Source organism: Rattus norvegicus, chromosome 11, assembly GCF_021556685.1.
Source record: "Rattus norvegicus strain SHRSP/BbbUtx chromosome 11, alternate assembly SHRSP_T2T, whole genome shotgun sequence".
NCBI classification, from domain to species: Eukaryota; Metazoa; Chordata; class Mammalia; order Rodentia; family Muridae; genus Rattus; species Rattus norvegicus.
Window position 1 is genome coordinate 94,160,698 of NC_141544.1, and position 27,617 is coordinate 94,188,314.

Here is a 27,617-nt window from a genome sequence, read left to right on the forward strand (position 1 = left end):
CCTAAGCACACTAGAAACCAGACTTCTGATGCCTAATAACTTCATATAGAACCTTTTATGTTTAAAAGAGATTTCAGGGGGTTGGGGCTTTAGCTCAGTGGTAGAGCGCTTGCCTAGCAAGCGCAAGGCCCTGGGTTCGGTCCCCAGCTCCAAAAACAGAAAAAAAACAAAACAAAACAACAACAACAACAAAAAAAGAGAGATTTCAGGGATTCGAACCTGGGAAACTGATTTTGCCCCAGATGCCATGGCTAGCTAGAATAGTATGGACACATCTAGCTATCATAATATATGCAAATCTTCCTCTTAACCAGTGCTTGGATTTTTTGGCCTGGCTAAGAAGGCCCTCTCAGTTGATCGCTAAGAGCCCTTCTCTTCTGTGCTTGTATATGTGCCAGAGATAGTTGTGTGACCCTGAGGGATGAGCTGGGGCTTCAAGAAGCCTGGGCTCAGCACCTTCCTCTGTGCCCTGCTAGTGCTCCTTTTGTCATCTTTTAAAGCGACTGCTTTAGTACAGTGTTCTCAGTGCCGGCTCCACTCACAGTGCAGGCATAAACACGTGAAGTGCCCTTGTAACACACGCCTGTGAGGTAACTAATGTGACACCGGCACTTAGACACGTCTGAACCTGAGTAGGAAGGCAGGGCCTTAGAAAGAGTGGCATTTAAGAAGAAGCTTTACAAAAGAATCTGTCTAACCTTAATTTCAGTGAAAAGGATATTTGGGCTGTTAACGGACTCAATGACATAGTAACTGACTATAAATGTTGTAAACAGCAACAAAGTTTCAAATTAGAATAAAACGTGTTCTGTTAACATCAAGGCAGCTGGTTCGTTTTCTCAGGAGCTTATCCAGACGCTGCATCTTGTAAGGTGGTTGAGCTTTCCCAGAGCAAATAGTAAGCACTAGCCAGGTCCGCAAAGGAAGCTGCCAGGTGTAGGTGCAGTGCAGTGCTCCCTTCAGTGAAGCCCAGTAGATGTATAAGTGCCAGAGGCAGGGCCAGACTAGTGCTGTGGTAGCTTTCTTCCAGCTTGAGTCGCTCCATTCACACCTCGGTTGTAAGGATAGAATCGATGGTCTTAGGGTGGGGGCTGTGCAGAGCTTACCTAGCACGTGTGAGGCCCTAGGTCCAACCTACAGAACCGGCAAAAGCAGAGCCGAGAGCCCATTAAACTGGTTTCTTTTTCATCGTTGGTACTAAAGCGTCTTCTAAAAACCTGTCTGTATCTTAGCAACATGGCACTTGGGAGGCCGAAGAGGGAAAACCTATATTTCAGGATAAGCCTAGACTACATAGCAAGACCTCGTCTTACACAGACAAAACAAAAATCAAATACAAACGATGTATTTGTGGTTGAAACCTGATTCTTGTTTGGTGGTGGAGTAGCAGTGTCCCAGCGTGTTTTGACTTGCTTTGAGGATGGGCTGCTTCTTAATAGAAATCCGAGAGGAGGAGCGTCGGATCCTGGAGAAGGCCGGGTACTTTCAGAGCATCACCGTTGGAGTGGCTCCCATTGTCGTAGTGATCGCCAGCGTGGTGACGTTCTCCGTCCACATGACCCTGGGCTTCGACCTGACAGCGGCGCAGGTGAGGAACAGAAACGTGCTATGCGGAGCTCGTGCGCTCCTCTTGTTACTTCCTTTGGGACCGCTACCAAGACTCGGCCATTTCCTTCCTTCATGTTTAAGTTGAGAAGTGGAAGACCACGCAGTGTCTTATATGGGAATAACGTGGCCTTTTTCAGTCAGCCCGGGTTTGGGTTTAGTTTTGTAAATATAGATGAACCTGTGTTTCATGTTTATTAAGGATTTTAATTGAAGTCTCATTCAAAACAAAACAAAATAAAATAAAAACGTGGGCTAGAGAAATAGCCCAGCGGTTAAGAGTATACATTGCTCTTGCAGACAACTATAATTCAGTTTCCAGCACCCATAGTAGGCTGCTTGCAACCATTGGCAACTTCAGTTCCAGGAGCTCCGAGGACACCACATTCACGCACGTACACACACACACACACACCACACACACACACACACACACCACACACACACACCACACACACACCACACACACACCACACACACACACACACCACACACACACCACACACACACCACACACACACACACACACACCACACACACACTACACACACACACCACACACAAACCACACACACACCACACACACACCACACACACACACACCACACACACACACACACCACACACACACCACACACACACCACACACACACACACCACACACACACACACCACACACACACACACCACACACACCACACACACACCACACACACACACACCACACACACCACACACACACACCACACACACACACCACACACACACACCACACACACACACCACACACACACACACCACACACACCACACACACACACACACCACACACACACACACCACACACACACACACCACACACACACACCACACACACACACACACCACACACACCACACACACACACACCACACACACACACACCACAAAGACACACACACCACACATACCACACACACACACATACACCACACACACACACCACACACACACACACACACACACACCACACACACACACCACACACACACACACCACACACACACACACACACCACACACACACACCACACACACACACCACACACACACACACCACACACACACCACACACACACACACCACACACACACACCACACACACACACACCACACACACACACCACACACACACACCACACACACCACACACACCACACACACCACACACACACATACACCACACACACACCACAAAGACACACACACCACACATACACCACACACACACACCACACACACCACACACACACACACCACACACACACACCACACACACACACACACCACACACACACACCACAAAGACACACACACCACACATACACCACACACACACACACACACCACACACACACACCACACACACACCACACACACACACACACACACACACCACACACACACCACACACACACCACACACACACCACACACACACCACACACACACACCACACACACACACACCACACACATACACACACCACACACACACCACACACCACACACACACACACACACCACACACACACCACACACACCACACATACACCACACACACACACCACACACACACACCACACATACCACACACACACACACCACACACACACACACACCACACACACACACACACCACACACACACCACACACACACACCACACACACACACCACACACACACACACACACACCACACACCACACACACACACACACACCACACACACACACACACACACACACACCACACACTCACAATTTAAAAATGAAACTGTGATTGAGGCCGACAAGGTGAACACAGGCACTTGCCACCAAGTCTAATGATCCGGGTCCAGTCATTAGAACACACATGGGGAAGGGGAGAGCCAGCCCCTTCAAGGTGTTCTCAGACCTCCGCACATGCACCGGGACACACCGAATGTACCCGCACACAAAACAAATTAGTGTGTGACTGCTCGCACTAACGTTTGATAGTTACAGCCTTCCTTCCACCCGGAAGGAGCGTGGTGTCGCCTTGGCTGCTGTGTGACCTCGCAAGGCTTGCTCTCACCTCTCTTTTGTATTTTAAGGCCTTCACAGTGGTGACTGTCTTCAATTCCATGACTTTTGCTTTAAAAGTAACACCATTCTCAGTGAAGTCCCTCTCTGAAGCATCCGTTGCTGTTGACAGATTTAAGGTAAGTGGTACCTTGCCCGGCTCTGTATCAGGAGCTGCCCTTGGTTCAGCTTGCTTGCTGCCTGTATTCCGAGAGTCCACATAGGCCAGCTGCACCTGACTTTGGCTTGCTTAGGAGGTGGTAGATTCAACTGAATCAAGGGAGGAGAGTTATGCCCTTTAAAATGAATGGGCATTTCATCTCTCCCGCTTGGTTCTGGGCTGTATTCCCTCTCCATAGTGAGCACTTCCGCCAGGCCCAGCATGGACCGCGTTGTCATTTACTGAGCTTTCAAATGGCCTAAGGTAGACTAGTACAGCCAGGTGTCTGCCGGGTACCCCCCCACCCCCTCTCATGCCTGCTGCCACTTTGATTGGTTGCTATGCTGAGTCCTTTTGATATTTCTTTTTCCTACCCAGTGATTGCCACTACATGAGGCAGGGAATGCAGTGACATGGAAATAGTCATAAAACTAGATCATGTTGAGAAGTACAGTTAAGTAAGTATCAGCTCCTTTCCTTGCGTGGTTAGTTGGTCAGACCTTTTTGTGTTCTTTGTACCTTCAGAATGACACAACCGTGCGACACAAGAGGGGCTGACGTGGGAGGGGTGGAGGGAGGTAGATACTTACTTGAAGGTGGTTAATACTCAATTCCCAAAAAGGAGAAGCACTGTGTGGGCTGGAGTTCTTCGATAAGGCCTCACGCCTGATGGCCTTCCTTGGCCGGTGTGGTGAACATGGGGACAGTTCTGGCGGCGTGAAGAGTTGAAGCCCCTGGGCTGGAAGCATAGCTCTCACTACCTTAGAGGCTCAGGAACCACAGTGCGCTGCCCTGCAAAGGAGGGAGTGGTTTGCTGGGATTTCTCTCAGCTTTTTCCTTTTACACTTAATCAGGTGACTTGCACTGGGCCAAGAAAAGTATTCCTCCAGAATGTCCCCCTTTCTCTTGTATCCTCCTCCTCCTCCTAGCTGCTCAAAGGACCAGAGCCAGGGTCACATAAGACTGATGTAATGACAGTCAGAGCTTCGTCTCTCTGAAGCCACAGTATCCAGTCATGGAAGAAAGTGGAAGTTCTGACAAAGCACCCTGTTTGTTTCCGTATCCTTGGTAGTAGATGGATTTTGTTGAGTTTTAGATAAGAACTGAGGGAGAAAAGGTAGTTTTGTGACCTTGTTTTTGAATTGTCTCCTTTTAAGTGAGTAGAGTGTTAACTGGTAGACTAGGCATATTTATACTGATAAAATAATTTTACATTTTTTAATGGGAGTCCTAGTGTAACGGTGTGTTGTGTTATATCTGGCAGCTCTCTAAGTGCTCCCTCTTCTAAAGAGCGAAAGTGAGCTGTGTTTTCTCTTTGGTTTGTTAGAGGTGTTTGTTTTTGAGACAGACTGGCTGCTAACACACGGTTCTCCTGCCTCAGCCTCCTTGGTACTGAGGTTACTGGTGTACACCTCACCATGGGGCAAGGAAGCACTGTCAGTGGGCAGCATCCTAGTGGAAGGTGAGGTTTGTGTGTCCTGTGCTTCTGGGACACCGCTGTCCTGGCAGGTGCACATCTCAGTTGATCCCAGTTCAGGTGTTGTGAGGCCCTTGTCTGTCTCAGCGTGTCAGGGCCCTGGGAAGCCGGAAGGAAGAGCAGGGAGGCTGTGTTCTCCAGTACGCACCACTGTTTCTCTGAATAGTTCATAGGGGCCTACACTGTCTCCATCCTTCTTAAGGGATCTTTAGGGAGGGAAATGGTGGACCTTCTGCCCACACGTGGGTTTGCTCCATGATGGGGATCAGGATGGTTGACAATATTTCAGCCCCGTCTCTCAGAAGGCTCTGAATATATGAGCTCCACAGCCACTCATAGACAGGAGCTTCACCTAAGCTTGATGACACATGGGGGTTTACAGGAATAGCCACTGTGATCCCAGCTCTTGAAGGTGGTGACAGGACGGTCAGGGCTCATGGCATTTTCAGGTGCCTAGGGCTACATGAGATCCTTTCTTTTTATTTTTTAGGATTTATTATAATTTTTTCTTTTACTTTTGAGATTATAATTTCTTCCTTCCCTTCCCCTTCCCCTTCCCTAAACTCTTACATATACCCTTCCTTGCTCTCTTTAAAACTTATGGCCTCTTTTTTCCCCACTAATTGTTGTTCTATACATATATGTATATCTGTATGTATATATATGCACATATATATGTTCCTAAATACATAAATACAGCTTGCTCAGTCTGTCTAGTGTTCCTTACGCGTGTGTGTTCAGAGCTGATCATTTGATATCAGATAACCAGTGGAGGGGGAGGGCTCTTCCCTGGAGAAGACTTTCTCTTGCTCTCAGCATTCATCAGTTGCCTGTAGGGTTGAGCTCCCCGCCCGATCCACGGGAACATGCTTTTTGCTGTCCTTGTTCAGTTCAGTAAGACCCTTTCTGAATTCTTCTTAAAAGCAGACGCCGGGGTCCAGCAGAGAGAGGGAAATAATACACCCTGTTCAGCAGTCCTTCGGAACTTTAAGCTAGTTGGGATATTTAGTAATTGAGCAGAGTCTCATCCTGCAAGCCATCTTTTCTCTAAAGATTTTCTAATGTGTTAAATTAATTTTTAAAAAGCATTCTGAAAGTCTTGCCACAATACTGCTCTGTAAAGATTTCCTGGCTTTAGAGGGGTTCAAGTATAGCTAGAAAAATCAGAATTTTAGATCTAACTTTGGAGACTCTTTCCTGTTTGATATTATATTTTTCTGCTCTTTGAAACAACTCAGTAGGACTCTGGGAGTGAGTGGAGAGAAGATTAATTCCCCTCCCACAGGGCGATTCTTGGGGAGGTACCTCCTGTCCACACAGGCCCTTAGGTCAGGTCATTCCAAGCCCAGCAATTGAGCAGGCGCCAGTCTCAGTCTTGAGAGGTGCCAGGCCCTGGGTGAGGGCAGTGTGCAGGCATCGGCCCTATAGAAGTGGTCTGGAAGGTTCCTGTCATGGTGATGCCTGTGTAAAGGGTCAGTGTCCCTCTTGGGTTTTCCAACTGGTACTCTGGAACCTACAAATTACTGTACACGGGGCACCATATCCCTATCAGTTATGAAATGTCCTTTTGTCCACATTAGACCGGCAGGAAAAGCAGGGTTCCTTAGTGTGTAACCTAGCATAGAGGGTTGGGTCAGGGGACGAGGCCCTGAGACCCCTTGTCAGCCCTGAGGTGAGGCCACACTAATGAGCTACCTTTTGCTCTTCAGCTTCCTTCCACTGTATAGCCTGATGTGTTTTGCTACGTGAGTGTACGCCATAGGCTTGTCTCCCTGGTCTTGATCCAGTGTCTCATCTTTGCACCTCTCTCACAACTCCTATCAGAGTTTGTTTCTAATGGAAGAGGTTCACATGATAAAGAACAAACCGGCCAGTCCTCACATCAAGATAGAGATGAAAAATGCCACCTTGGCATGGGACTCCTCCCACTCCAGTACACAGAGCTCGCCCAAGCTGACCCCCAAAGTGAAAAAAGACAAGAGGGCTCCCAAGGGCAAGAAAGAGAAGTCGAGGCAGCTGCAACATACTGAGCACCAGGCGGTGCTGGCAGAGCAGAAAGGACACCTCCTCCTGGACAGTGATGAGCGGCCCAGTCCGGAAGAGGAAGAAGGCAAGCAGATCCACGCAGGGAGCATGCGTCTGCAGAGGACACTCTACAACATTGACTTAGAGATTGAAGAGGTAAGCCGCCTACCTGTGCCCTGTCCACCCACTTCACCCTGGCAGGACCCTTCCCTGAAGCAGAGTATTCTGGCCGTGAGCAGTTTTGAATCAAGAGGAGGCTGGGCTCTGATTCCGAAGTGAGCAACAGAACTAATAACTTATAAGATGCTCGCTTTACTGATAAGGAGGCGAAGCACCGAGGTGGACCTCTCTTGGCTTCTGGCGGTGGTGGCTGTGCTAATTAAATCCACTGCTGTAACCACGTGGGTTCCTTGTTAACACCACACTGTACGTCACAGAGAATTTGGCATGTAAAAGGTATTCTCAGTGTTGCCTTTTCTCTTTTTAAAATTTATTTTACACATCTGTTTGCAGGTGTGTGTACACGAGCACAGGAGCCAGTGGAGGGCAGAAGACAGTGTCAGGCTCTCTGGAGCTGGAGTTACAAGTGGTTGTGAGCCACCTGACTGATGCAGGGTCCTTAGAAAAAGCAGCAAGTGCTCTTAGCCACTAAGCCATCTCTCCAGCCACAACCTTACTGTAATAAATCTTTTAAATATCAGCGAAGGGTGATTCGGGTATATAATATCATAGTTCAGCTAGTGTAGACATGGACTCTCGAGATCCTCTTAGAACACAGATTTCAGGTTGAAGACATAGGATTCAAACCATGCCTGGGAAGTAACCCTAGGCCTAGAGGACCATGTCATCTGGGGGCCCCGGGAGGACATTCACACATTCACTCAGTAGCTTTTCTTTTTTTTCTTTTTTTTGGAGCTGGGGACCGAACCCAGGGCCTTGCGGTTGCTAGGCAAGCGCTCTACCACTGAGCCAAATCCCCAACCCCTAGTAGCTTTTCTTTTAAAGTGCCAGCTTTACACCAAGTCCTACTGAAGGATTGAGAACAAACACGGCAGCAAAACTACACAGTGAGAGCCCCTTTCTGGAGTTTACGGCCCCAGTGGACAGACGCAAAGAACAAGCAAGTGACGCACATTGTGTCAGGTCGTGATGGGGACCATGCAAAGGATGGCAGCGGAGCTGGGACAGGGACTGCTGTGCTTGCGTTTTTAACACAGTGTCTAAGGAGAAGACCGCATTCAAAGGATGTGTTAGGCTTGGTAGTTCATGTCTGTAGTCTTGGTTTGGGGCACCAAACCAAGGTGATGAGGTAGATCACTATGACTCTGAAGCCAGCCCTGATACATAGCGATACCTTAACCAAAAAGGCGGTGAGAGTGGGCATGGCAGGTAAACAGTAGTTCCAGTCAGAGAGGGGAGGAGAAAGGGAAGGGGGAGAGATCCGAGGGAGCGAGTCATGAGACCGTCCAGGGGAGAGGGTCATAGCTAAAGGGCAGAAGCAGAGAGCAGAGGCTGCCCCTCAGGAGTGTGCGGTTACAGGACCAGGATGACTGAGGGAGATGACGGCCGTGAAGATGCAGAGCAGTGGGGCCGAGCCTCCCACATACGGCTCTGACTTCAGCCCGAGAGGAGAAAGGATGACAGAAGTGCCTGTGACTACCTAATGACCTGCTGGCCTCAGAACAGTGTGCAGAGAGACAGGAAGGAAAGAAGAGAGAGAACGAAGGGGCTGCCCCTCCCGTTCTAGTGCAGGAGAGAGATGGGAGAGGGATGGCGACAGCGCTGGTGAGAAAAGCTTATCTGCAGTGCTGGAGTGAAGGAGGCAACGGTGCAGCAAACAGCAGTTGGCCGGGGGCACCCTGGGCAGATCCAGGGGTGCACTAAGGAGACATCAGAGAGCTTCCTGCTCTTAGCCGTGAGCAGGTGGTCACCTGAAACTGTCTGTGTGGTTTATCAGCCACAGGCCGTTGTGGTGTTTATTTCACTCTTAGCAGCAAGCTCACTCGATGACTATTACTGATTACTGTGGCCGCCCCACTGTGCCACTAGTCAGCTCTTTTAGAAAATGGCTTCTCATACTTAACTGAAATTTACTCTTCCATTTGGTAATGGGATACTTGATTCAGTGAGGAATTCATCCTTCCTCCTGAGCTCAGAGCCCAGTGAGGGAAACAGACACAGGTTGGTTTGGAATACCAGGGCACTCGATTAGCAGATGTAGGTAGAGCTGGAACTCTGTTGCATTCTGCCTGCCCGAAGTCTGGGATCCTTCTGCACCGCTACCATAGCCTCCCTCCTTCTGTTGGGGACTCGATTACTATCACACAGGACTGCCAAGCAAATGGCTCTACTTAAAGTCAACTGTTGACCCACAGGTGGCTCACAACTAGCTCCAGTCCCAGGGGTTCTGACTCCCTCTCCTGGCCTCTGCCGGCACCAGGCACGCAAGTGGTATGTAGGCGCACATGAGGGCAAGACACATTTGGTGAATCTCCAAGTTCGAGGCCAGCCTGGTCTAAGCAGTGAGGTCTAGGATAGCCTAGGCTACATAAAGAAACCTTGTCTTGAAAAACCAAACAAACAAAATAATAAATAAAACAATAAATAAAAATTATATTAGTAAGAACTAAAATAAAATTTACAATAAAGTAATTTTAAAGAATTCTGAATTGCAAAAAAACAAAAAACCAAAAAAACTTAAAAAATAAACTCCTATACTAGCAGAGTTGATAAGCGGCTTAAACTTCCTGAAAGTGATTGTGGTGTACCATGTGTGACAGTCTTTCCAGAGGGCTTCTGTCCTGATACTGATGGACCAATGGCAGGTTCTTAGGATGAGTGGCTGGTAGTGTCTTGATGTCCTTCCTCTCTCTGTGTGCTTTGTCTAGGGCAAACTGGTTGGAATCTGTGGCAGTGTGGGAAGTGGAAAAACCTCTCTGATTTCCGCCATTTTAGGCCAGGTAAGATGTTTGTTATGTCCTCGGTATTTTCTGGTTCTGGTGTGTTGGTCCTCATCCGCCCCACTGCTGGGCACAGCCTCTCTAGCCTCCACCGTGCTGTAGGGAAGCTGCAAGACACCACTCTGTGGTGGGAAAGTGCAGTCTGAGATGTGGGAAAGCCAAGCCTGTTCAGGGATTCCGAGACCCGGGACCGTGGGGTTCTTAGACTCTTGGAAATCCAGGCGCTGCTGGGAGTCACAGAAGAGCGGAGAATGGAGTTGGAGGACCTGCAGGCTGGGGACAGTGTCTAGCCTCGAGCCGGGGTGGCGCTTGTGTATGTATGTGGTGGTGGTGGAGGAAGTGGGTGGAAGGGTGAGGGGGGAGTTCAGGCTTGTCTCAGCGGTGATTGTCCTTAGCTTGGTGGAGGCAGGCTTGGTGGTGGTTGTGGCTGGGAATGCAGAGCTCAGAGAGGGCTTCTACAGGAGAATTAAGCTGCCACTCTGTAGTCAAATGCCTTCTCCATGGCTCCCACAACAGATCTCGATGAAAGAAACAGTCCATGGTTCTAAATTAGTTTATTGGCTGGAAAATGGATGCATAACGTACCACACCCACTTTTCAGGCTGGACCTGAGATTCACCTTTTGCAGGGAGGAATGTCTGGGAAAGGAAACTTATTGGCTAAGCCCTCAGAGCCTCTAGGCACCTCATTAGCATGGAGCACTCTGTTCTCAGGAGTCTGGCAGGGAGCAGGGAGTCACCTAAGTCTCAGGTGTGTGCTCACCAGAAGCTTCCTGGCGTGGTTCCACTGTCCAGCAGAGGTGGTCTATTCTGTGTTCCTTCATTTCTCCACCTTTAACAGCCTCCTGTCTGGAAGGGTGCAGCAAGTGCCTGGTGACTGGCTAATAGACCCCCACCAGTGCCATTTGTTCACCGTCTTTTCTCATTCAGGAACTGGTTGCTGCATTCTGTATGCTAGGAGAGGAAGTAGCAGAGATGAGAGAGATGAGCAAACACCCACACTACAGATTCGAAGCGCGTTTCTCACTTGACTTAAATCCTGAGACTGTTAGTCATATAGGGAACTCACATCCAGAGGAGGCTCAGTGATCCGGATGCACAAGTACATTGTGACACAGCAAGAGGGAAATGCAGCACCGTGAGTGTGTGAGTGAGGGGAAAGGGCGAGCACGTGGAACCCAGTCACCCGAAAAGAACAGGCACCACGTACAGTCAAGCAAGCTTGACTTAGATGCGGGTGAAGACGGCCATGCAGATGGTACCACTTCCTGGCAGGTGTGGTCTTCTGAACTCTGTTCACCCTGTTGAGGACAGTGGGACCCGTGAGTTGGGGACAGTTTCCTGGTCTTGCTCGGTAGTGTGTTGTGGTCCTCCTAGAGCACGGGGCTGTGTTCCTCTTTGTCTGGTTCCCGGGCTCAGCAAAGGGTCTTTGCGAACAGTAAAACACACGTCATGTGTGATGGTGTTCACAAGGGCAAGCCTATTTGTCAAGTATCCATGCACTCACCAATGAGACTTGGCTTCACAGCGTTGGCATCCTTAACCCAAACAGGTGTCTACTGTTGGTATTAAAAAGAACCATGATACCAAGTGGTGTATTCATTGGTATCAAACTGTGATAGAAAACGCATCAAGGGGCCAGAGAGATGGCTTAGCAGTTAACAGCACTGACTGCTCTTTCAGGGAACCCACATTTAATTCCCAGCACCCACATGACAGCTCACAACTGTCTGTAACTCCAAGATCTGAGAGACATATTCTCACAGACATACGTTTAGGCAAAACCACCAAGGCACATAAAATAAAAATAGATAAATCATTTAAAAAATGAAAAACAAAAACAAAAAGCTTTTGGGCTGGAGAGATGGCTCAGTGGTTAAGAGCACTGACTGCTCTTCCAGAGGTCCTGAGTTCAAATCCCAGCAACCACATGGTGGCTCACAGCCATCTGTAATGAGATCTGATGCCCTCTTCTGGTGTGTCTGAAGACAGCGACAGTGTACTCATATACATAAAATAAATCTTAAAAAGAAAGACAAGGAGACACATCAAAGCTATGCCTCCTCACGCAGCCTCTTCATGTGGGAAGGAAGGAAACTCTGCAGTCATTATTTGGATGCTGTTCCCATTAGTAGATATCTCACCTGAAATTCTGTTCCCTCTCTTACTCACTTCACAGAAGCAGCCAAGTTGGCCACCCTCGCTGTGAGGCAGGTTCTGGCTACAAATTTTTATGGCACCATCCCCAGGAAACTCCGAAAAGAGGCTTTCTTGCTTGCTGTATTATTGATCACGGTTCTCTAGAGGAACAGATCTGATAAAATAAATGTATACATACATACATTCATATGTATTATATAACATATATAATACAAATATATGTTTATGTTATATCATAGTATAACATATATGTATGTATGGATTTGTTAGAATGGCTTACAGGCTGTGCTCCGTTTGGCTAGTCTAACAATCACTAGCTCCTGACAGTGCCAAGCTTCTAGCAGCTTTTCAGTCCACCAGGCTGGATGTCTCAGTGATCTTCAGTCTACATTGAAATTCTGAAGTAGGTTCTAATACCAGCAAAATAATGCTGCAGCAGGAGGATAAAATAACTCAACAACAGGGAAAAAGTAAGAGTTTCCTTATTCCATGTCCCTTTGTGTGGCTTACCACCAAAAGCGTGCCCGGTGATCCAGATGTAGAGTGGGTCTCCAGCCCCTCAGTGATCTAGGTTTAGAGTAAGTTTTTGTACCTCAAATGATCCAGTCAAGAAAATCCCCAACAAGTGTTCTGGCTGCTTGGGTTTTGGTTGATTCCAGATGTTGTCAAGCTGATAACCAAGGTCACCCATTGTAAGCCCACCTCTTGTCAACCTGACACATACTTACATCTTATGTCATGCTTACTTTCCACAGAAAAAACAATAACTAGGTCATAAGTTTGCATATCAGGATGTAACTATCCCACGTATAATCTCAAACTACATATTTTATAGTAGGTGGTGATATTGTTGAGGAATCTTGGCCTTTTTTTTCTTGTCTCAAGTTTATTTGTAAAAACAGCATAGATACTAGTCATCTGTAAATAGTGTGTAGGTAGGTGTGTCACAGCAGTCCGTCTGTCTTCACACTGGCAGGAGCCTTTTCTATGGGGCCTTTACAGGGGCCTAGGCACCTTTGGGAGCCTGAGCCGGAGCTGAAGCCTGGGCCTTAGCTGGAGCTCTGGCCTCTGCCTTGGTTTGAACCTTGGGCTTTGGTTGGCAGAGCCTATGACCCTTGGCCATGTAGCTTCGAATCCTCTTTCCAAGCTTGGAGTGAGCAATGAAAGCCAGATGGGTTTGCAGCTGGGGCCCTTTGGCATCTTGGGCTTGAGAGCCTTAGGCTTTATATGGGTCTTCATGGCCTCTGCATATGCACTCATTGCCTTGGCATTGTTTGCCTTGGCATTGTTGTCCAGCATCTTTTTCAGGCCTTTCTTACTATGCTTCTTGGCAAAGCACATGTTCCTCAGGAACTTGGGGTCAACCCCCTTAAGAGATTCGTATCTTTGTGACTGGGATTTCTTTTTTTTTTTTTTTTTTTTTTTTTTTTGGTTCTTTTTTTTTTCGGAGCTGGGACCGAACCCAGGGCCTTGCGCTTCCTAGGTAAGCGCTCTACCACTGAGCTAAATCCCCAGCCCCTGTGACTGGGATTTCTTGATGCTGTTTCTGTGTCATTTGTGGGTCTGGTTGTGTGTAATGTGGTTCTTGGACTTGGCCTTGTCTGCACAGTAACCTGCGGCTCCCGCAACTCCTGGGACCAGAAAAGAAAGAGGAATCTTGGTCTTTTACTGTCTTTTAACAAGTGTGATAACTGTTGATACTAACTCAGTATTATATTACATGAGGAAGAAATGAAGAACATATATCATTTAATGTACATGTATACACATAATACATACATTCTTAACAGAACAGAAACACCCATGTCATTTACAGTCCAAGCTTTAGCAAGTAATCACATGATCTTGGAGGCAATCAAACGACCCTTCACACCTAAGGATCACCCTTAGGATGACCTAAGACCATCCTGTATATCGGATATTTACAGTATGACTCGTAACATTAGCAAAGTTACAGTTATGAAGTAGCAAAGGAAATAATTTTATGGCTGGGGGTCAACACAACAGGAAAGAACTCTACTAAAGGGCTACAGCATTAGGATGGTTGAGAACCAGACTTAACTGGTATTTATAACTACTTTTCTGTACTTTCTGTGTTTTCTTCACCCTCAGCAAGCATCTCAGAAGGTTTTGGCTCTTTTCCTGGAGGAATGACCCTTCCTAAAGGGTCTGGGCCCTTTCTTATTCCATTGGTTTAAAACACAGGACACGGTAACAAAAGAAGCCCTAAAAGAGTCCCTGCACTTCAGCTAATCTTTCTTACGTCAGTTGTGGAGAGGCAATCCAATTTCTTCTTGGTGATTTGGATCAATCACCGCCCTTAATACTGTTGTTTCTTTCTTGGCCTGTTGGCCTATAACACTGATATTTCTTTCTTAGCCTGTTGGCTTGAGAGTATCAGAAGCCCACAGTGGCCACGAAGAAGTCTGAGCTTCCTGGCAGGAGCCACATCCCCTGGAACCAAACTTCTAGGCCACCAGAACCAAAGGTCTCCAAAACAGAATTTGAAATTTACCTAATAGGTCTGAATGATTATTAGAGGGTGACTTAAAGCATATGCCTACTTATGGAGAACCCTGACCCAGGTCCTTAGCCTATTTCAGCCTAATTGGTACTGTGTCTTCAAAAGGCCATTCAGTTATTCTGTCAGGCCAGATGCTTCAGGATGGTGGGGAACATGGTAAAACCAGTAGATTCCATGAACCTGTGCCCACTGTTCCACTTTTCCAGCTGTGAAGTAAATTCCTTGGTCAAAGCAATGCTGTATGGAATACTATAATGATAGGTAGGCATTCATGTTATCCTTGGGTAGTGGTTTAGCAGAGCATTATGGGTAGGAAAGGCAAATCTATAACCAGAATAAGTTTCTGTTCTGGTAATGACAAACGTTGACCCTTTTCTCACAGGAAGAGATCCAGTGTAGTTAACCTATTACCAGGTCACTGGCTGGTCACCCCAGAGAATGGTGCCTATTGGGGGTGGTCAGTGTTACTGGCAAATCTGCTGCTTACCTACAGCTGTAGGCAGGTCAGCCTTGGTGAGTGGCTGTCTATGTTGTTCATGCATAATGTTTTAGTTACTGTTGTGTTGCTGTGAACAGATAACATGATCAAGATAACAACTTTTACAAAAGAAAACATTGGAGGAGAGACACCTGAGAGGAGGGAACCTTAAGATTGGACTGTGGGCAGACCTGTTGGGCATTTTCTTAATTACTAATTGGTGGGGGAAGGCCCAGGCAATTGTGGGTGGTGTCATCCCAAGCTGATGGTCCTGGGTTTATAAGAAAGCTGACTGAGCATGCCATGGGAAGCAAGTCAGTAAGCAGCCCCCTCCATGGCCTCTACATCAGCTCTGCCTCCAGGCTGCTCTTCTTTTTTTTTTTTTTTTTTTGGTTCTTTTTTTTGGAGCTGGGGACTGAACCCAGGGCCTTGCGCTTCCTAGGCAAGCGCTCTACCACTGAGCTAAATCCCCAACCCCCAGGCTGCTCTTCTTGACTTCTTCTCCTGACTTACTCTGATGATGAACAGTGCTACGAACTATAAGCAGAATAAACCCTTTCTTCCCCACGTTTCTTTAGTCGTGGTGTTTCATCACAGCAATAGAAACCCTAGCTAAGATAAAACATAGAGTTGTGGTATTTGGCGTTTGCCCTGGTTTTCAGGATTAGTCCAGTATTTCCTCACTATGACCCTCTTCCTCATTTCTGAAATAGTAATATATATTCTGTGCCATTTTATGTTAGAAGCATGCGATCTACTTTTTTTTTGGTTCTTTTTTTTTTTTTTCGGAGCTGGGGACCGAACCCAGGGCCTGCACTTCCTAGGTAAGCGCTCTACCACTGAGCTAAATCCCCAACCCCTGCGATCTACTTTTTATTTTAATTTTACATGGGTTAAGAGATTGCTTTGAGTCTCAGAAGAGACTGTGGACTTTTATGCATTCTAGAAACTGTGAAAGACTGTGTGTACTTTTGACGATGGACTAACTGCATTTTGCATGGTGATATGGCTACTAGCTTATGGGGGTTGGGGGCAATGAGTGGAATGTGGTGGTTTGAATGAAAATGGCCCCCACGGGCTCTTATGTTTGAAGGCGACATATATCAAGTTGACATAAAACTGTCCTGAACACTGACTGTCTGACGTTAAAGCTTTTATTAGATGGCTCTTCATTCTCAGCTTTGCTGACTGAAACACACTTCTCTCCCTTGGGATGTTTCCATATCTGCTGGCAGCTCTCCATGGCAGATACTCCATGGTGCTGGCATCTTCAACATTTTTGGGTCTCCAATAGAATTCATGTTTCACCTCTACAGCTTGACACAATGGCTCCTCTGGGACTCCATGCAGACACTTCTCAGACACATAGCTGGCCTCAGTGGGTGTCCTTAACCGGGAAGATGGCAGAACCTCTTTACAGTTATATCTTCCTTGACTCTAAACCCAGAACCTGCCAAAGTCTCCACTTGTATCGGCCCCCCTCATGGATTACATTTACAGAAGCCTTCCATGTTGATGGCTTCTCTTGCTGCTTTGGCAGGATTAGCTGGGTGGGCCTTGCTCTGAGGTCACCATTCCCTTCATTCCATCGAACACTTGACCTTTCTTTAGCTTCTCATTTCCTTTAACACAGTGCTTGGTTCCAGCATCACACTTCCTGGTGCTCCTCTTCTGCTTTCTGTGCAGTCTGTATTTCTCTTTACCCAGCTTGTTCTTCTTTTTTCACTGTGGATCTGCATAAGTGGTCACTAATAACCATGTGACATGGTCAGTACTGAGCTTTCTGAAGTTTCTTCTGCCAATGACATTAGTCCAAAACTCTTCTCTTATCCTCTGGCAGAATCTTACAACAATAGCAAAAACAAAACAGAACAAAACAAAACACGTCCAGCCACTGTCTTTGCTAAAATACCACACGGATGGTCTCTAATAGTCCCCTACCGGCAACCTTTGAGCTGAGCATCCGTAGTCTACGTTGCTCTCAGCACCACTGTTTTCCATGCGCACGTAGCCCATTAAGCCCTGCTTACAGCATTCGGCTGCTCTCCTAAACCAAAGCCTACCATACTTCTCGAGCAGCATGGCTGTGCCTACCACAGCAGTGCCCAGCACCTACCACCTTCTGTCTAAGCCACTGTTCTGCTGTGAAGAGACATCACGACAGAGGCAACTCTGACAAAAGAAAACATTCAGTTGGAGGCTGGCTGACAGGGCCAGAGGGTCAGTCCATAGTCATCATGGTAGGAAGCACACCAGCCAACAGGCAGGGATGGGAGTGAGAGCTTACATCCTGATAGGCAGACAGGCAGTCAGGCAGAGACACTGGGCTGCTGTGGGTTATTGAAACCTCAAAGTCCACTCTCAGTGGCACACCTCCTAACCCTTTCCCTTTCTATTAATTGGCCACCAAGTATCCAAACATATTAGCTTATGGCACTATTGTCACTCAAACCACCACACATAGCCTCCATCACTGCTGCTAGGGCTGCTTTGTTCATAGACCCAGTTGGCTGTGACAGGGGTGGCTAGGAAGGCTGGCTGTTGACAGAATAGGTGGTCCTCTTATTGATTATTGAACTCCTCTGCCGAAGTCAAGGTTTGGTGAGCATTTACATGGGACACAAGTATCTTCATATCCTTTGCCCATTGGACACTTTCCACTTCTCCAAATGATGATGATCTTGATCATCTACTACTACTACTACTACTACTACTACTACTACTACTACTACTACTACTACTACTACTACTATTACTACTACTTCTTCTTCTTCTTCTCCTCCTCCTCCTCCTTCTCCTCCTTCTTCTTCTTCTAAAGATTTATTTATTATATATAAGTACACTGTAGCTGTTTTCAGACACACCAGAAGAGGGTATCAGATCTCATTACAGATGGTTGTGAGCCACCATGTGGTTGCTGGGAATTGAACTCAGGACCTCTGGAAGAGCAGTCAGTGCTCTTAACCGCTGAGCCATCTCTCCAACCCCCAAATGTTCTTCTTAACATTTTAAATCATGTCCTTTCCAAGCCCCTGATCATCCAGCTAACCCATTGGATATAGCTCATGAAAAATAAATTACACTTTTGGCCACTTTTCCTTCTAGGCAAAATACACAACCATGTATCTTGCCCATTGTGGGTATTTCCCTTTAGTTTCTTTCAGGGTTGTCACAGAAAGGGGTTGTGAAACTACAGTTGTCAGTTTCTGAGTGGCGCCTGTATAATGTGCCAAGCCACCAGTAAAATAGGTCCCAGGCTTCTGTCTTTTAGTCAGTTAATCATAGGGCACACCCCATGAGGCTATAGATGCATGCTTGTGAGCAGAAGGCATTGTAATGGAAATACAAACCATTGATGTAACTTGGTTGTGCCTGCAGGGCCTGCTCAGGCCTACTCACATATCTACCACTTCCATCCGGTAATGGACTGCTGCTATGCATGTCCTACTTCATGACTTGTTGGGTCAGAGAACACCCAGTTCATGATCAACAGCTCAGTTGCACTGTCAAATGTCCCTTTTCTACTAAGCCCCATAGCAGGCCAAGAGCGGTCTCTCCAAGGCAGAGGGATGGTAGAGCTTTGCTCCAAAATACCAAGGGGCTCCTCTGTGATTTACCTACAAGGGCCTGCCAAAGGCCCCAGACAGCATTTCTGTCTGCCACTGCCTCCTCAGGCACCGTTAGGTTTGCTGGATTATATAGTTCCAGGGCTAGAGCAGCTTAGAGCTGTTGAAGAGCCTCCTCCTGTCCCAGGCCCCACCCAGCTAGCAGCTTCCCAAGTCACTTGGTAAATGGGCCTGAGTAGCACATCCAAGTGAGGAATGTGCTGTCTCCAGAACCCTAATAGGCCCCCTGTCACGGTTGCTCTTCTGTTGCCGTGAAGAGACACCATGACCAAGGTGGCTTGTGGAGGAGACATTTTACTGGGCTTGCATTTTCACAGACTGAGTCCGTGACCAGCAGGAGCATGGCCCAGGCGGGCAGGTCTGGGGGTAGAGCAGTAGCTGAGAGCCGTGCCCTGATCCTCAAACACAAGGCACATAGTCAGCTTACCTCTAACTAGCTTACAGATAAACGAGACTCAGACTATGGTCGTTTGTTGGCTTTGACAGTTACTGGGGGTAACTCTTAACCTACTCTTCTAACTGCTGGCTTGGCTACCCCTCCTCCCCCCAACAAACGGTGTGCCTCAGCAACTTGCTGTTTCACCTGGATATGCCTCATGGTCCATCTCCCCTCTTGTAGGCTTCTCCTCTCTCCTCCTTCCTCCTCCTCCTCTCATCTCTCACCCCCAATCAGCTCACTCCAAACCCAGCTACCTCTAATCCCTCCAGTAAGTCAGTAAGTTCTTTGAACTAAGTTAGGAAACTGGGCTGGAAAGTTAATATATCCTCAAGGTAAAACTGTGTCCAGTAAGTCAGTAAGTTCTTTGAACTAAGTTAGGAAACTGGGCTGGAAAGTTAATATATCCTCAAGGTAAAACTGTGAAGGTATACTGTTGGCTTTGCCAGCAAAAGCAAATTACTTCTTGTCCTTACGGACGGGAAAAGGGCGTTTGCTAGATCAGTAGTTACATACCAAGTAGCGGCAGATGTATTAGTCTGGTCAAGTAAAGACACATCTGGTACAGCAGCAGTCACTACCTGATTGAATTTTCGGTACGTCGACAGTCATTCTCCGCAGTCTAGCTGTCTTCTGCGTGGGCCAGATCAGAGCATTAAGAGATGTGGGAACTGCATCATTCACGGTCTTACAGTGGCACTTATTTCTGTTGCTTCTTCAAGGATACAGTATTTCTTTCTTGGGAACATGGTAACTTTAAGGACCCTGTGAATTATCTTACCCTAAAAGTCCCTTTTCCCTCTGCTGCCTGTTACAGGTCAGGCTGTGTGCACATCATTTTCCCCTTGGTGATTCTGTGTTGCTAGGCGGACCGTGTTTCTCCTGGCCCAGTAAGCCCAGTGCATTAATTTCATCCAATCCAACATAGCATCTCCAGTCCTAGGGTCTGGTACAGAAAAAACAGCGTTGAAAGGTCTTTGGTCTGTGGTATGTAGGTACAGAAATACCTACAAGAATGCAGGTGCCTCCCCGCCCCCACGCAGGGGCTCAGAGAACCCACTGAAGTGAATGCCTCCATGGGTAGAAAGGAAGGGTTTGGGAGGATCAAACTGTCAAGACTATCTGGGTGAGGTAGAGAGGGCAGAAAGAAGAGCAAAAACGTCAGAAAAACAGATTTTATATGACTGTCAGCAGAGTGGGAGGCTTTGAGCTGGCCAGAGGCAAAAACTTCTTCCATGCCTTGTGTGTGGGCTGCCACCAGAGTGTGGCCCACGTTAGGGTAGCAAATGATCTGGTCAAGAAAATCTCTAACAGATGTGCTCAGGTACTCGGGTTTTTAGTTATTCCAGATATAGTCAAGTTGACAGCCAAGAATGGCCGTCAGAGTTATACTTTTGCAGTGACATCAATTTACTGTTAGAGAGTAAGTAACAGCTGTGGGTGGCTGAGTGCGGGCTGTGTGCGCAGTCATACTGTGAATTGTGCTAGGCTCCCTTCTCACATAATAAGCGTAGCATCCGTGTTCTTTGTTGCTGTAAGCTGTCTTCAGAAGAGATGTGCGATCCAAAAAAGTCCAACCAAGAAAACGTCCTAGAAACAGCCAAAGCTTTAGACCCCTCTGTTCTCCATCGACAGTGTGGGTGCTGTGTGTTGGTTTGGGGCGATGTTCTGATTTACACCACTGGGTCGTGTCTGTCTCCCTAGATGACGCTTTTGGAGGGCAGCATTGCCGTCAGTGGGACCTTTGCTTACGTGGCCCAACAGGCCTGGATTCTCAACGCCACGCTGAGAGACAACATTCTCTTTGGGAAGGAATTTGATGAAGAGAGGTGAGATATGTTTGGTTTCTGCCATCTTTGTTTGTGTGTGTGAGAGAAGGTAGCCCATCCTTTGGTAGCCTTTTTTTTTTTTTATAACTAAGTGTCTAATTTTCTGTGACTTTGTGTCCTTCAGATACAACTCAGTGCTGAACAGTTGCTGCCTGCGGCCTGACTTGGCCATTCTCCCCAACAGCGACCTGACTGAGGTACGAGCCTTCTGCCCTTGACGGGCCACTGTAGCACAGGTAGCAGGGAAGGCTTTGGAGGGCTTCGCAAGAACATGGCAGAATCCCGTCCTCTCGGACAGCCCGTCCTCGGACAGATCCACACGGGGAGCTGTTTCCACTGAGCTGTTCTAGTAGTGAAGCATTTGTTGAGCAGTGCAAGGATGTCGGCTCTGCTTCTTGTAGGTATTTCTGTACCTACATACCACAGACCAAAGAGCGTTTCGTACGCCGCGCAGATCTTCAGCTTGTCTACCCCACTGCAATTCCAAACGTTTCGTCTTGTTTTTGCTCCGCTTAAATATGTTTTTTATCAGAGCATAGTGGTGCCTGCCTTTAGTCTCAGAACTTGGGAAGCAGAGGCAGGCAGAGGCATCCTGGTCTACATACCGGGTTCCAGGGCTGTTGAGACGCCGCCTGAGAGGTGGGGGTGGTGGAAAGAAACGCATAGATGGCTTTGAAACTGCAAGTCAAACAAAAACAAGTACACGCTGAGGTCTTTCTGAGGTTCCACTGCCTTCTACCAGATAGAGAGAGCCTTAGCGTTCTCTCTCCTGTGCTGAGCAGTCTCGGAGCACTGCCTCAGGGCCCGCTGTGTGCTTCCTTGGTGATGCTTCTCTCCTGTGACCTGTCCCGTGGTCTCTGGGTCTGGTGCTTTTGCTTAGCTGACTTCAGTTGAACCCTCAATTCAGTTTTGGTAATGGGTTAATTAGTTCCTGTGTTCTCAACTCTTGGTCTCCAGATCAGTGGCATCAGTACCACTTGGGAACTTGTTAGAAATGCATCGTTAGGGTATACTCATGAGCATTCCGTTATAATAACCTCTGCAGGTCATTCTGATACATACCAGCTTCGAGAACCTCTGATCAATAGCATGCATATATATATATATATGCATATGTATATATATGCATATGTATATATATATGCTTATATATGTATATGCTTTTATTCTAAGGATAACACTTTAAAGAGCAGCAGAACACCAGGTAGCGTTTGACGATTGAATGACTCATTTGTTCAGACAGTGGCATCTCTCAGGTGTGTGTGTGTGACACCCTCTGTGGTTGTCCAGTGTTTAGACTATAAAGGAGTAGGACGGTAGTTTGTGTGAGTAAGAAGCTTTCAGTTAAGGGAACAAGAGAGCCAGATAAACGGGCACAGAGTAGAAGGGCCGTCTTTTGTGGATAGAGTTAGAAGAGGGTGGAAGAATGTCCCAGGAGAGATGATGCAGGCACCGTGTAGAAAAAGGCATGGCGTCGTGTGGGTTCGTAATTTACACGTTTTAAATCTCAGGGTACCTGTGTTTAGATTCTTTCAGGGTTCTTAAAGAGTTTTAGGCAAGGGTGCTGTTTGTTTTACGACGTTCTTCAGGTAGAAGAGGGGGACCCGGGGCAGTGTCAAAGCCACATGGATGTCTGATTGGCACTTTGACGGTTGTAGGGCGACTTCCTCAGTCCTCGAGGGTTCACGCTGGCAGGTTGTGTAGGCTTCGGGAAGGGAGAGGAAGATGACTGGGGTGCCCGTTAAACACTGCTCTGGACTTAAGGTAGAGGCTTTCCTTTGCTTTCCTTTTGGGTTCATAGATTGGAGAGCGAGGAGCCAACCTGAGTGGTGGGCAGCGCCAGCGAATCAGCCTTGCTCGAGCCCTGTACAGTGACAGAAGCATCTATATCTTGGATGATCCCCTCAGTGCCTTAGATGCCCATGTGGGCAACCACATCTTCAACAGTGCTATCCGGAAGCGTCTCAAGTCTAAGACGGTCCTGTTTGTCACACACCAGTTACAGGTATGGTACCTCTCTCTCCTAGGCTGCTCACGTGGGCTTGGTAAAGAGGCGGGCTTGGGCCAGAGGTTCCTAGAGGTAACTTTCCATCTCCTCAGCAAACAGCCAGTGTAGCAGTCCTTCAGTTGGCCACCTGAATCGGGGGTCCCCGGAACACTCTGGTCCTGCAGTAGATCTACAGGTTAAAAGCATTCGGAAGCGAGTTAGTCATAGAAAGCACCGAGATGGCATCTGTGGATGAGAAGCACAGTTTGTACCTTCTCCCCATCAATCACAACACGCAGACCTTTCAGAAATTCACTTAAGACTTTAGCTGTCAGGGGTTGGGGATTTAGCTCAGTGGTAGAGCGCTTGCCTAGGTGTCCGAGCTGTCAGCCTAAGTTTGGGGGCCCAGTTTCCCTTTTTGTAAGTTTTATCTACTTCTCCGTGCAGTGAAAGGATTTGAATTGGTTAATTTATTTGAGACACTTGCTGATTATCTATGACTGTGTGTGGCTCTTGATTTGTAGACTAGGCTGGCTCACCCACCTCTTCCTCCTGAGTGTGGGGTCAAAGGTTTGGGCCACCACCCTCAGCCAGGATTTAAACTGTAATGGGAACCTTGTGCAGCTCCTTCATCAGAATGTTGTAGAGACTTTATCTGATTCTGTCCTGGGGTTTCTACCCTGCCTTTGACCATTTAGTTCCTGGATAAAAGACACACTCAACCCTTATTTACAGTAAGCCTTAGTCAGCACAAGAGCTGGGCAGATGTGCCCTCTGTGCCACTAGAATCTAATTCCTATTGGTATCCCCGAGTTATTACTTCTGTGTTTCATCCGGGCTGCTCTTGACTCTAGTTGTCCAGCCCTCAGGATGGCATTTTCACGACTCACCTACCCCATGGCAGCTTCTCTCTCCTACCTTCTTCTCTTCCTCCTGTTGTTCTCCCCTGCTCTTAAGCCCAGGAACCCCAGACCCCACCGATGCCTAATCAGCTCAGCTGTTGGCTGTCAGAATCTTTATTCGCCAATCAGAAATAACTTGGGGACAAGGTCTATGTGTGGACTCTCATGTCTCTGAGACAACAGGTCTTGGGGCCCTCACTTGACATTACAATGGATAGCAGAAGACCAATCGTCAACATCAGAAGACATAAGAAATACTGTCTGCCCTATATCGTAGGGCACAGTAAACTAAAGCTAAGGGTCTCTCAGTCTTGATACTGTAGACTGCCGATTCGTTGTTTGGTGGGGAGCGGTCTGCCGTACACATTCAGGTCCTGGTCCACTCTACCCCGGTGATGTCTTATATTGACAACCTATGTTGTCAGACGGACGGCCAAGGCATCTCTGGTTGAGACTCACTGAGTTAAGACTGGATGTCTGCACGCATTTGCATGAGCATCTGCAATTTTGTGTTTTCTCACCATTGTCTCCAGTACCTGGTCGATTGTGATGAGGTGATCTTCATGAAAGAAGGCTGTATCACAGAGAGAGGTACCCACGAGGAGCTGATGAACTTAAATGGAGACTACGCTACCATTTTTAATAACCTGTTGCTGGGAGAGACACCCCCGGTCGAGGTAAGGCTTACTGGGTTTGTGCGTCTCATTTCTACCCAGGGAGCCATGATGACACGGAAGCCGGAAGAGCTCGGTGTAACAGCCTGTGGTTCCCAGGACCACACTGCTGTGCCGTGTTCACCTGCTCCTTCTCCTGTGGGAGAGCAGGATGAGGAGCTGGTGAGGACCGGAGAGGTTGCGCATCAGCATGTGGTCACGGCTTCGCTCCTCAAGCTGACTAAAGCAGTGTGAGGCTCTCTTTGGACATACAAGTGAACAAGGTGTCAGGGAAGGGAGTTAAATACTGTGTGTGTTTGGAAATGACCCATGGTATCTCAGATCCTGATTTGGCACTTAGGGTACTAGGTTAAATAGATACTATCTCATTAGACATTTTATTAGTTATGTGGTCAAATACAGCCCTTTCCCACTCTTAGAAAACTGGGGCTCAGGTGAGCTAAGCAGCTTGCCGATAAGGATAGTCTGGTTCTCCAGTTCTTTGTGTTTGCGTCCACCTCCTGTGCCACCCAGAGGGGCCAGCTGTCAGTGCGTCATCACACAGGCTCCAAGAATTCAGAATTCAGCATGGAGCAGTCCCAGAGGCGATGCTTCCTTCCTGGCAACATCCCACTCTCCTCGGGTCCCGAGAGCGATGTAGGCGGGGCTTTGAGCTTCCTTGTTGCTTGCCAGGTCACTTTGAGGTTTGCGCAGGACGTTACTGGGACCTCCGCTCTTGTCTTACCTCAGCGGTTCACTTTTGCATAACTGGTTTGATAGGCTTTTTGATAGACCCCCTGCCTTGCTGGGATCACCAATGACTTCCCAAGAGACACCGTGATAGAGATTTAAGTTCTATGGTCTGCTATGACTTCTGGGAAGCTTTGCCCTCTTCGGATTGTTGCCTTGTTCTTGTAAACTTGGAGAGGAAATTCAGAGGGAGAGAAGCTAAAATACTGGATTGTCCAAGGAGCGAAGAATAGGTCCTGAACAGATGGATGTTTAGCTGGAGAGAATGCTTTCTGAATGTCACTCAGGGCCAGCCGGATGCTTCAGTGGTAGGAGTCCAGCGGGCGGCTTCAGTGGACACTGGCACTGGCTTTGTGAGCCTGGCCACCTGAGTTCAGGTCCCAGAACCCACAAAGTTGTCTTCTGACCTCCACTTGTGCACCGTAGCACGTGTTCCCTGATATGTACATCATAGTGGCTGCTTACAGTTGTCGCGTTTGGTAATGTGTAATACTACCCAGTGCTTATCCCAGTAAGTGGTCCACAGATTACGGGAATGTTATTTCAGACAGTGCATTCACTCCCGTACTGTACTAAATATATTTAAAGCCTTAGATTCTGTCCCAGATTCAGCTCTCTAGAGATTTCATACTTTAAATTTTTCATTGTGTGTTTAGAAAGTCTAGTTGGTAAGCCTGCTGGATTTTGTTTGCGTCCACCACCTGTGCCACCCAGAGGGGCCAGCTTTCAGTGCTGTATCATGTAAAATTGAATTCAGTGACCTAAATGGAGGAGATTTTCTAAAAATGTAGCAGAATCTTGGCAAAGGGAGCATTTAATAGTTTTGTGGGGGTCTTTTGTTTGTTTGGTGATCACTGCTGGGCCTCGTTCTGCGGAGAGCTGGCAGTGAGCACCGTGTAGAAGACTGTCAGCGAGAATCCCTTTGTCCCTGAAGGATGTTAGGTGATAGAGGGCAGACCAGTGCCTTCCTGCTCTTAAAGGTAACTAATCAGATACTGACCGCAGTGTGCCCAGAGTCCTGAGGGCACCCGGGCTTTACTGCACAGGAGTGTAGGTCACCTTACCAAAAATGTAGCATTTGAACCCATCCGAGTAGGGACAGCTGTGACTGAAATTGGAAGGAGGAGGGGGACAGGGCACAGCTGTGGGAAGTTGAGCTGTGGCTAAGGACTGATGTAAAGTCAAGTATGGCTGCAGAGTGGAGCTGTGGGCAGCTGTGAAGTGGGAGAGGACCCAACCACCCAAAGATCAGGGCCAGAGTGCAGAGAGCTCACGGAAGCTAGCAGACAAGTTTGGGTTTCTGTGGTTGCAGAGGGAAATGGTGGCCATTGGGGATGGACTGAGAATGTGGCAGGCAGGTTAGAGATAGCAGGAATGGGCATGATTCCATTGTGAATTTATCACTAGGACAAATTAGAGGATAATCTAATAAACTCTGTTTTGGGAGATTAGGTCTTGACCAGCTTAGTGGAGAATGTTAGTGGACTAGCAGGATTGCAAAAAATTTAAGAGCTTGTTAGTACAGGAAATTAGTGTAGATTACTGTAGGGAAGCTGTCTTACTACTCAGCTATTAAAAACAGTGACTTCATGAAACTCTTAGGCAAGTAGATGGAACTAGAAAACATCATCCTGACTGAGGTAACCCAGTCACAGAAGGACACACATGGTGTGCACTCACTGATGAGTGGCTGAGGTAACCCAGTCACAGAAGGACACACACGGTGTGCACTCACTGATAAGTGGATCTTAGCACAAAAACTCGGAATACTCAAGATACAATTCACAGACCACATGAAGCTCAAGAAGAAGGAAGACTAAAGTGTGGATGCTTCAGTCCTTCTTAGAAGGGGGAACAGAATACTCACGGGAGGAAATACAGGACAAAGAGTGGAGCAGGGACTTAAGAAAAGGCCATCTAGAGACTACCCCACCTGGGGATCCATCCCATATGCAGACACCAAACCCAG

The 27,617-nt window shown here is 47.5% G+C and overlaps 1 protein-coding gene across 4 annotated transcripts in view; it reads left to right on the forward strand.

The window, feature by feature from the left end:
* Abcc5 (ATP binding cassette subfamily C member 5) overlaps positions 1-27,617 on the forward strand; it is a 94,217-nt gene that overhangs the window by 35,955 nt on the left and 30,645 nt on the right. For 3 of the 4 annotated variants that reach the window (XR_015632565.1, NM_053924.2, NM_001433820.1), the window contains 8 exon segments: positions 1,440-1,588; positions 3,715-3,822; positions 7,144-7,500; positions 10,233-10,304; positions 21,232-21,356; positions 21,481-21,553; positions 23,158-23,361; positions 24,779-24,922. Coding sequence is in view for 3 of the 4 variants with exons in the window: in NM_053924.2 (NP_446376.2) it covers positions 1,440-1,588; positions 3,715-3,822; positions 7,144-7,500; positions 10,233-10,304; positions 21,232-21,356; positions 21,481-21,553; positions 23,158-23,361; positions 24,779-24,922 (1,232 nt within the window). In the remaining variant the exon portion in view is untranslated. 4 annotated transcript variants of the gene reach the window in all.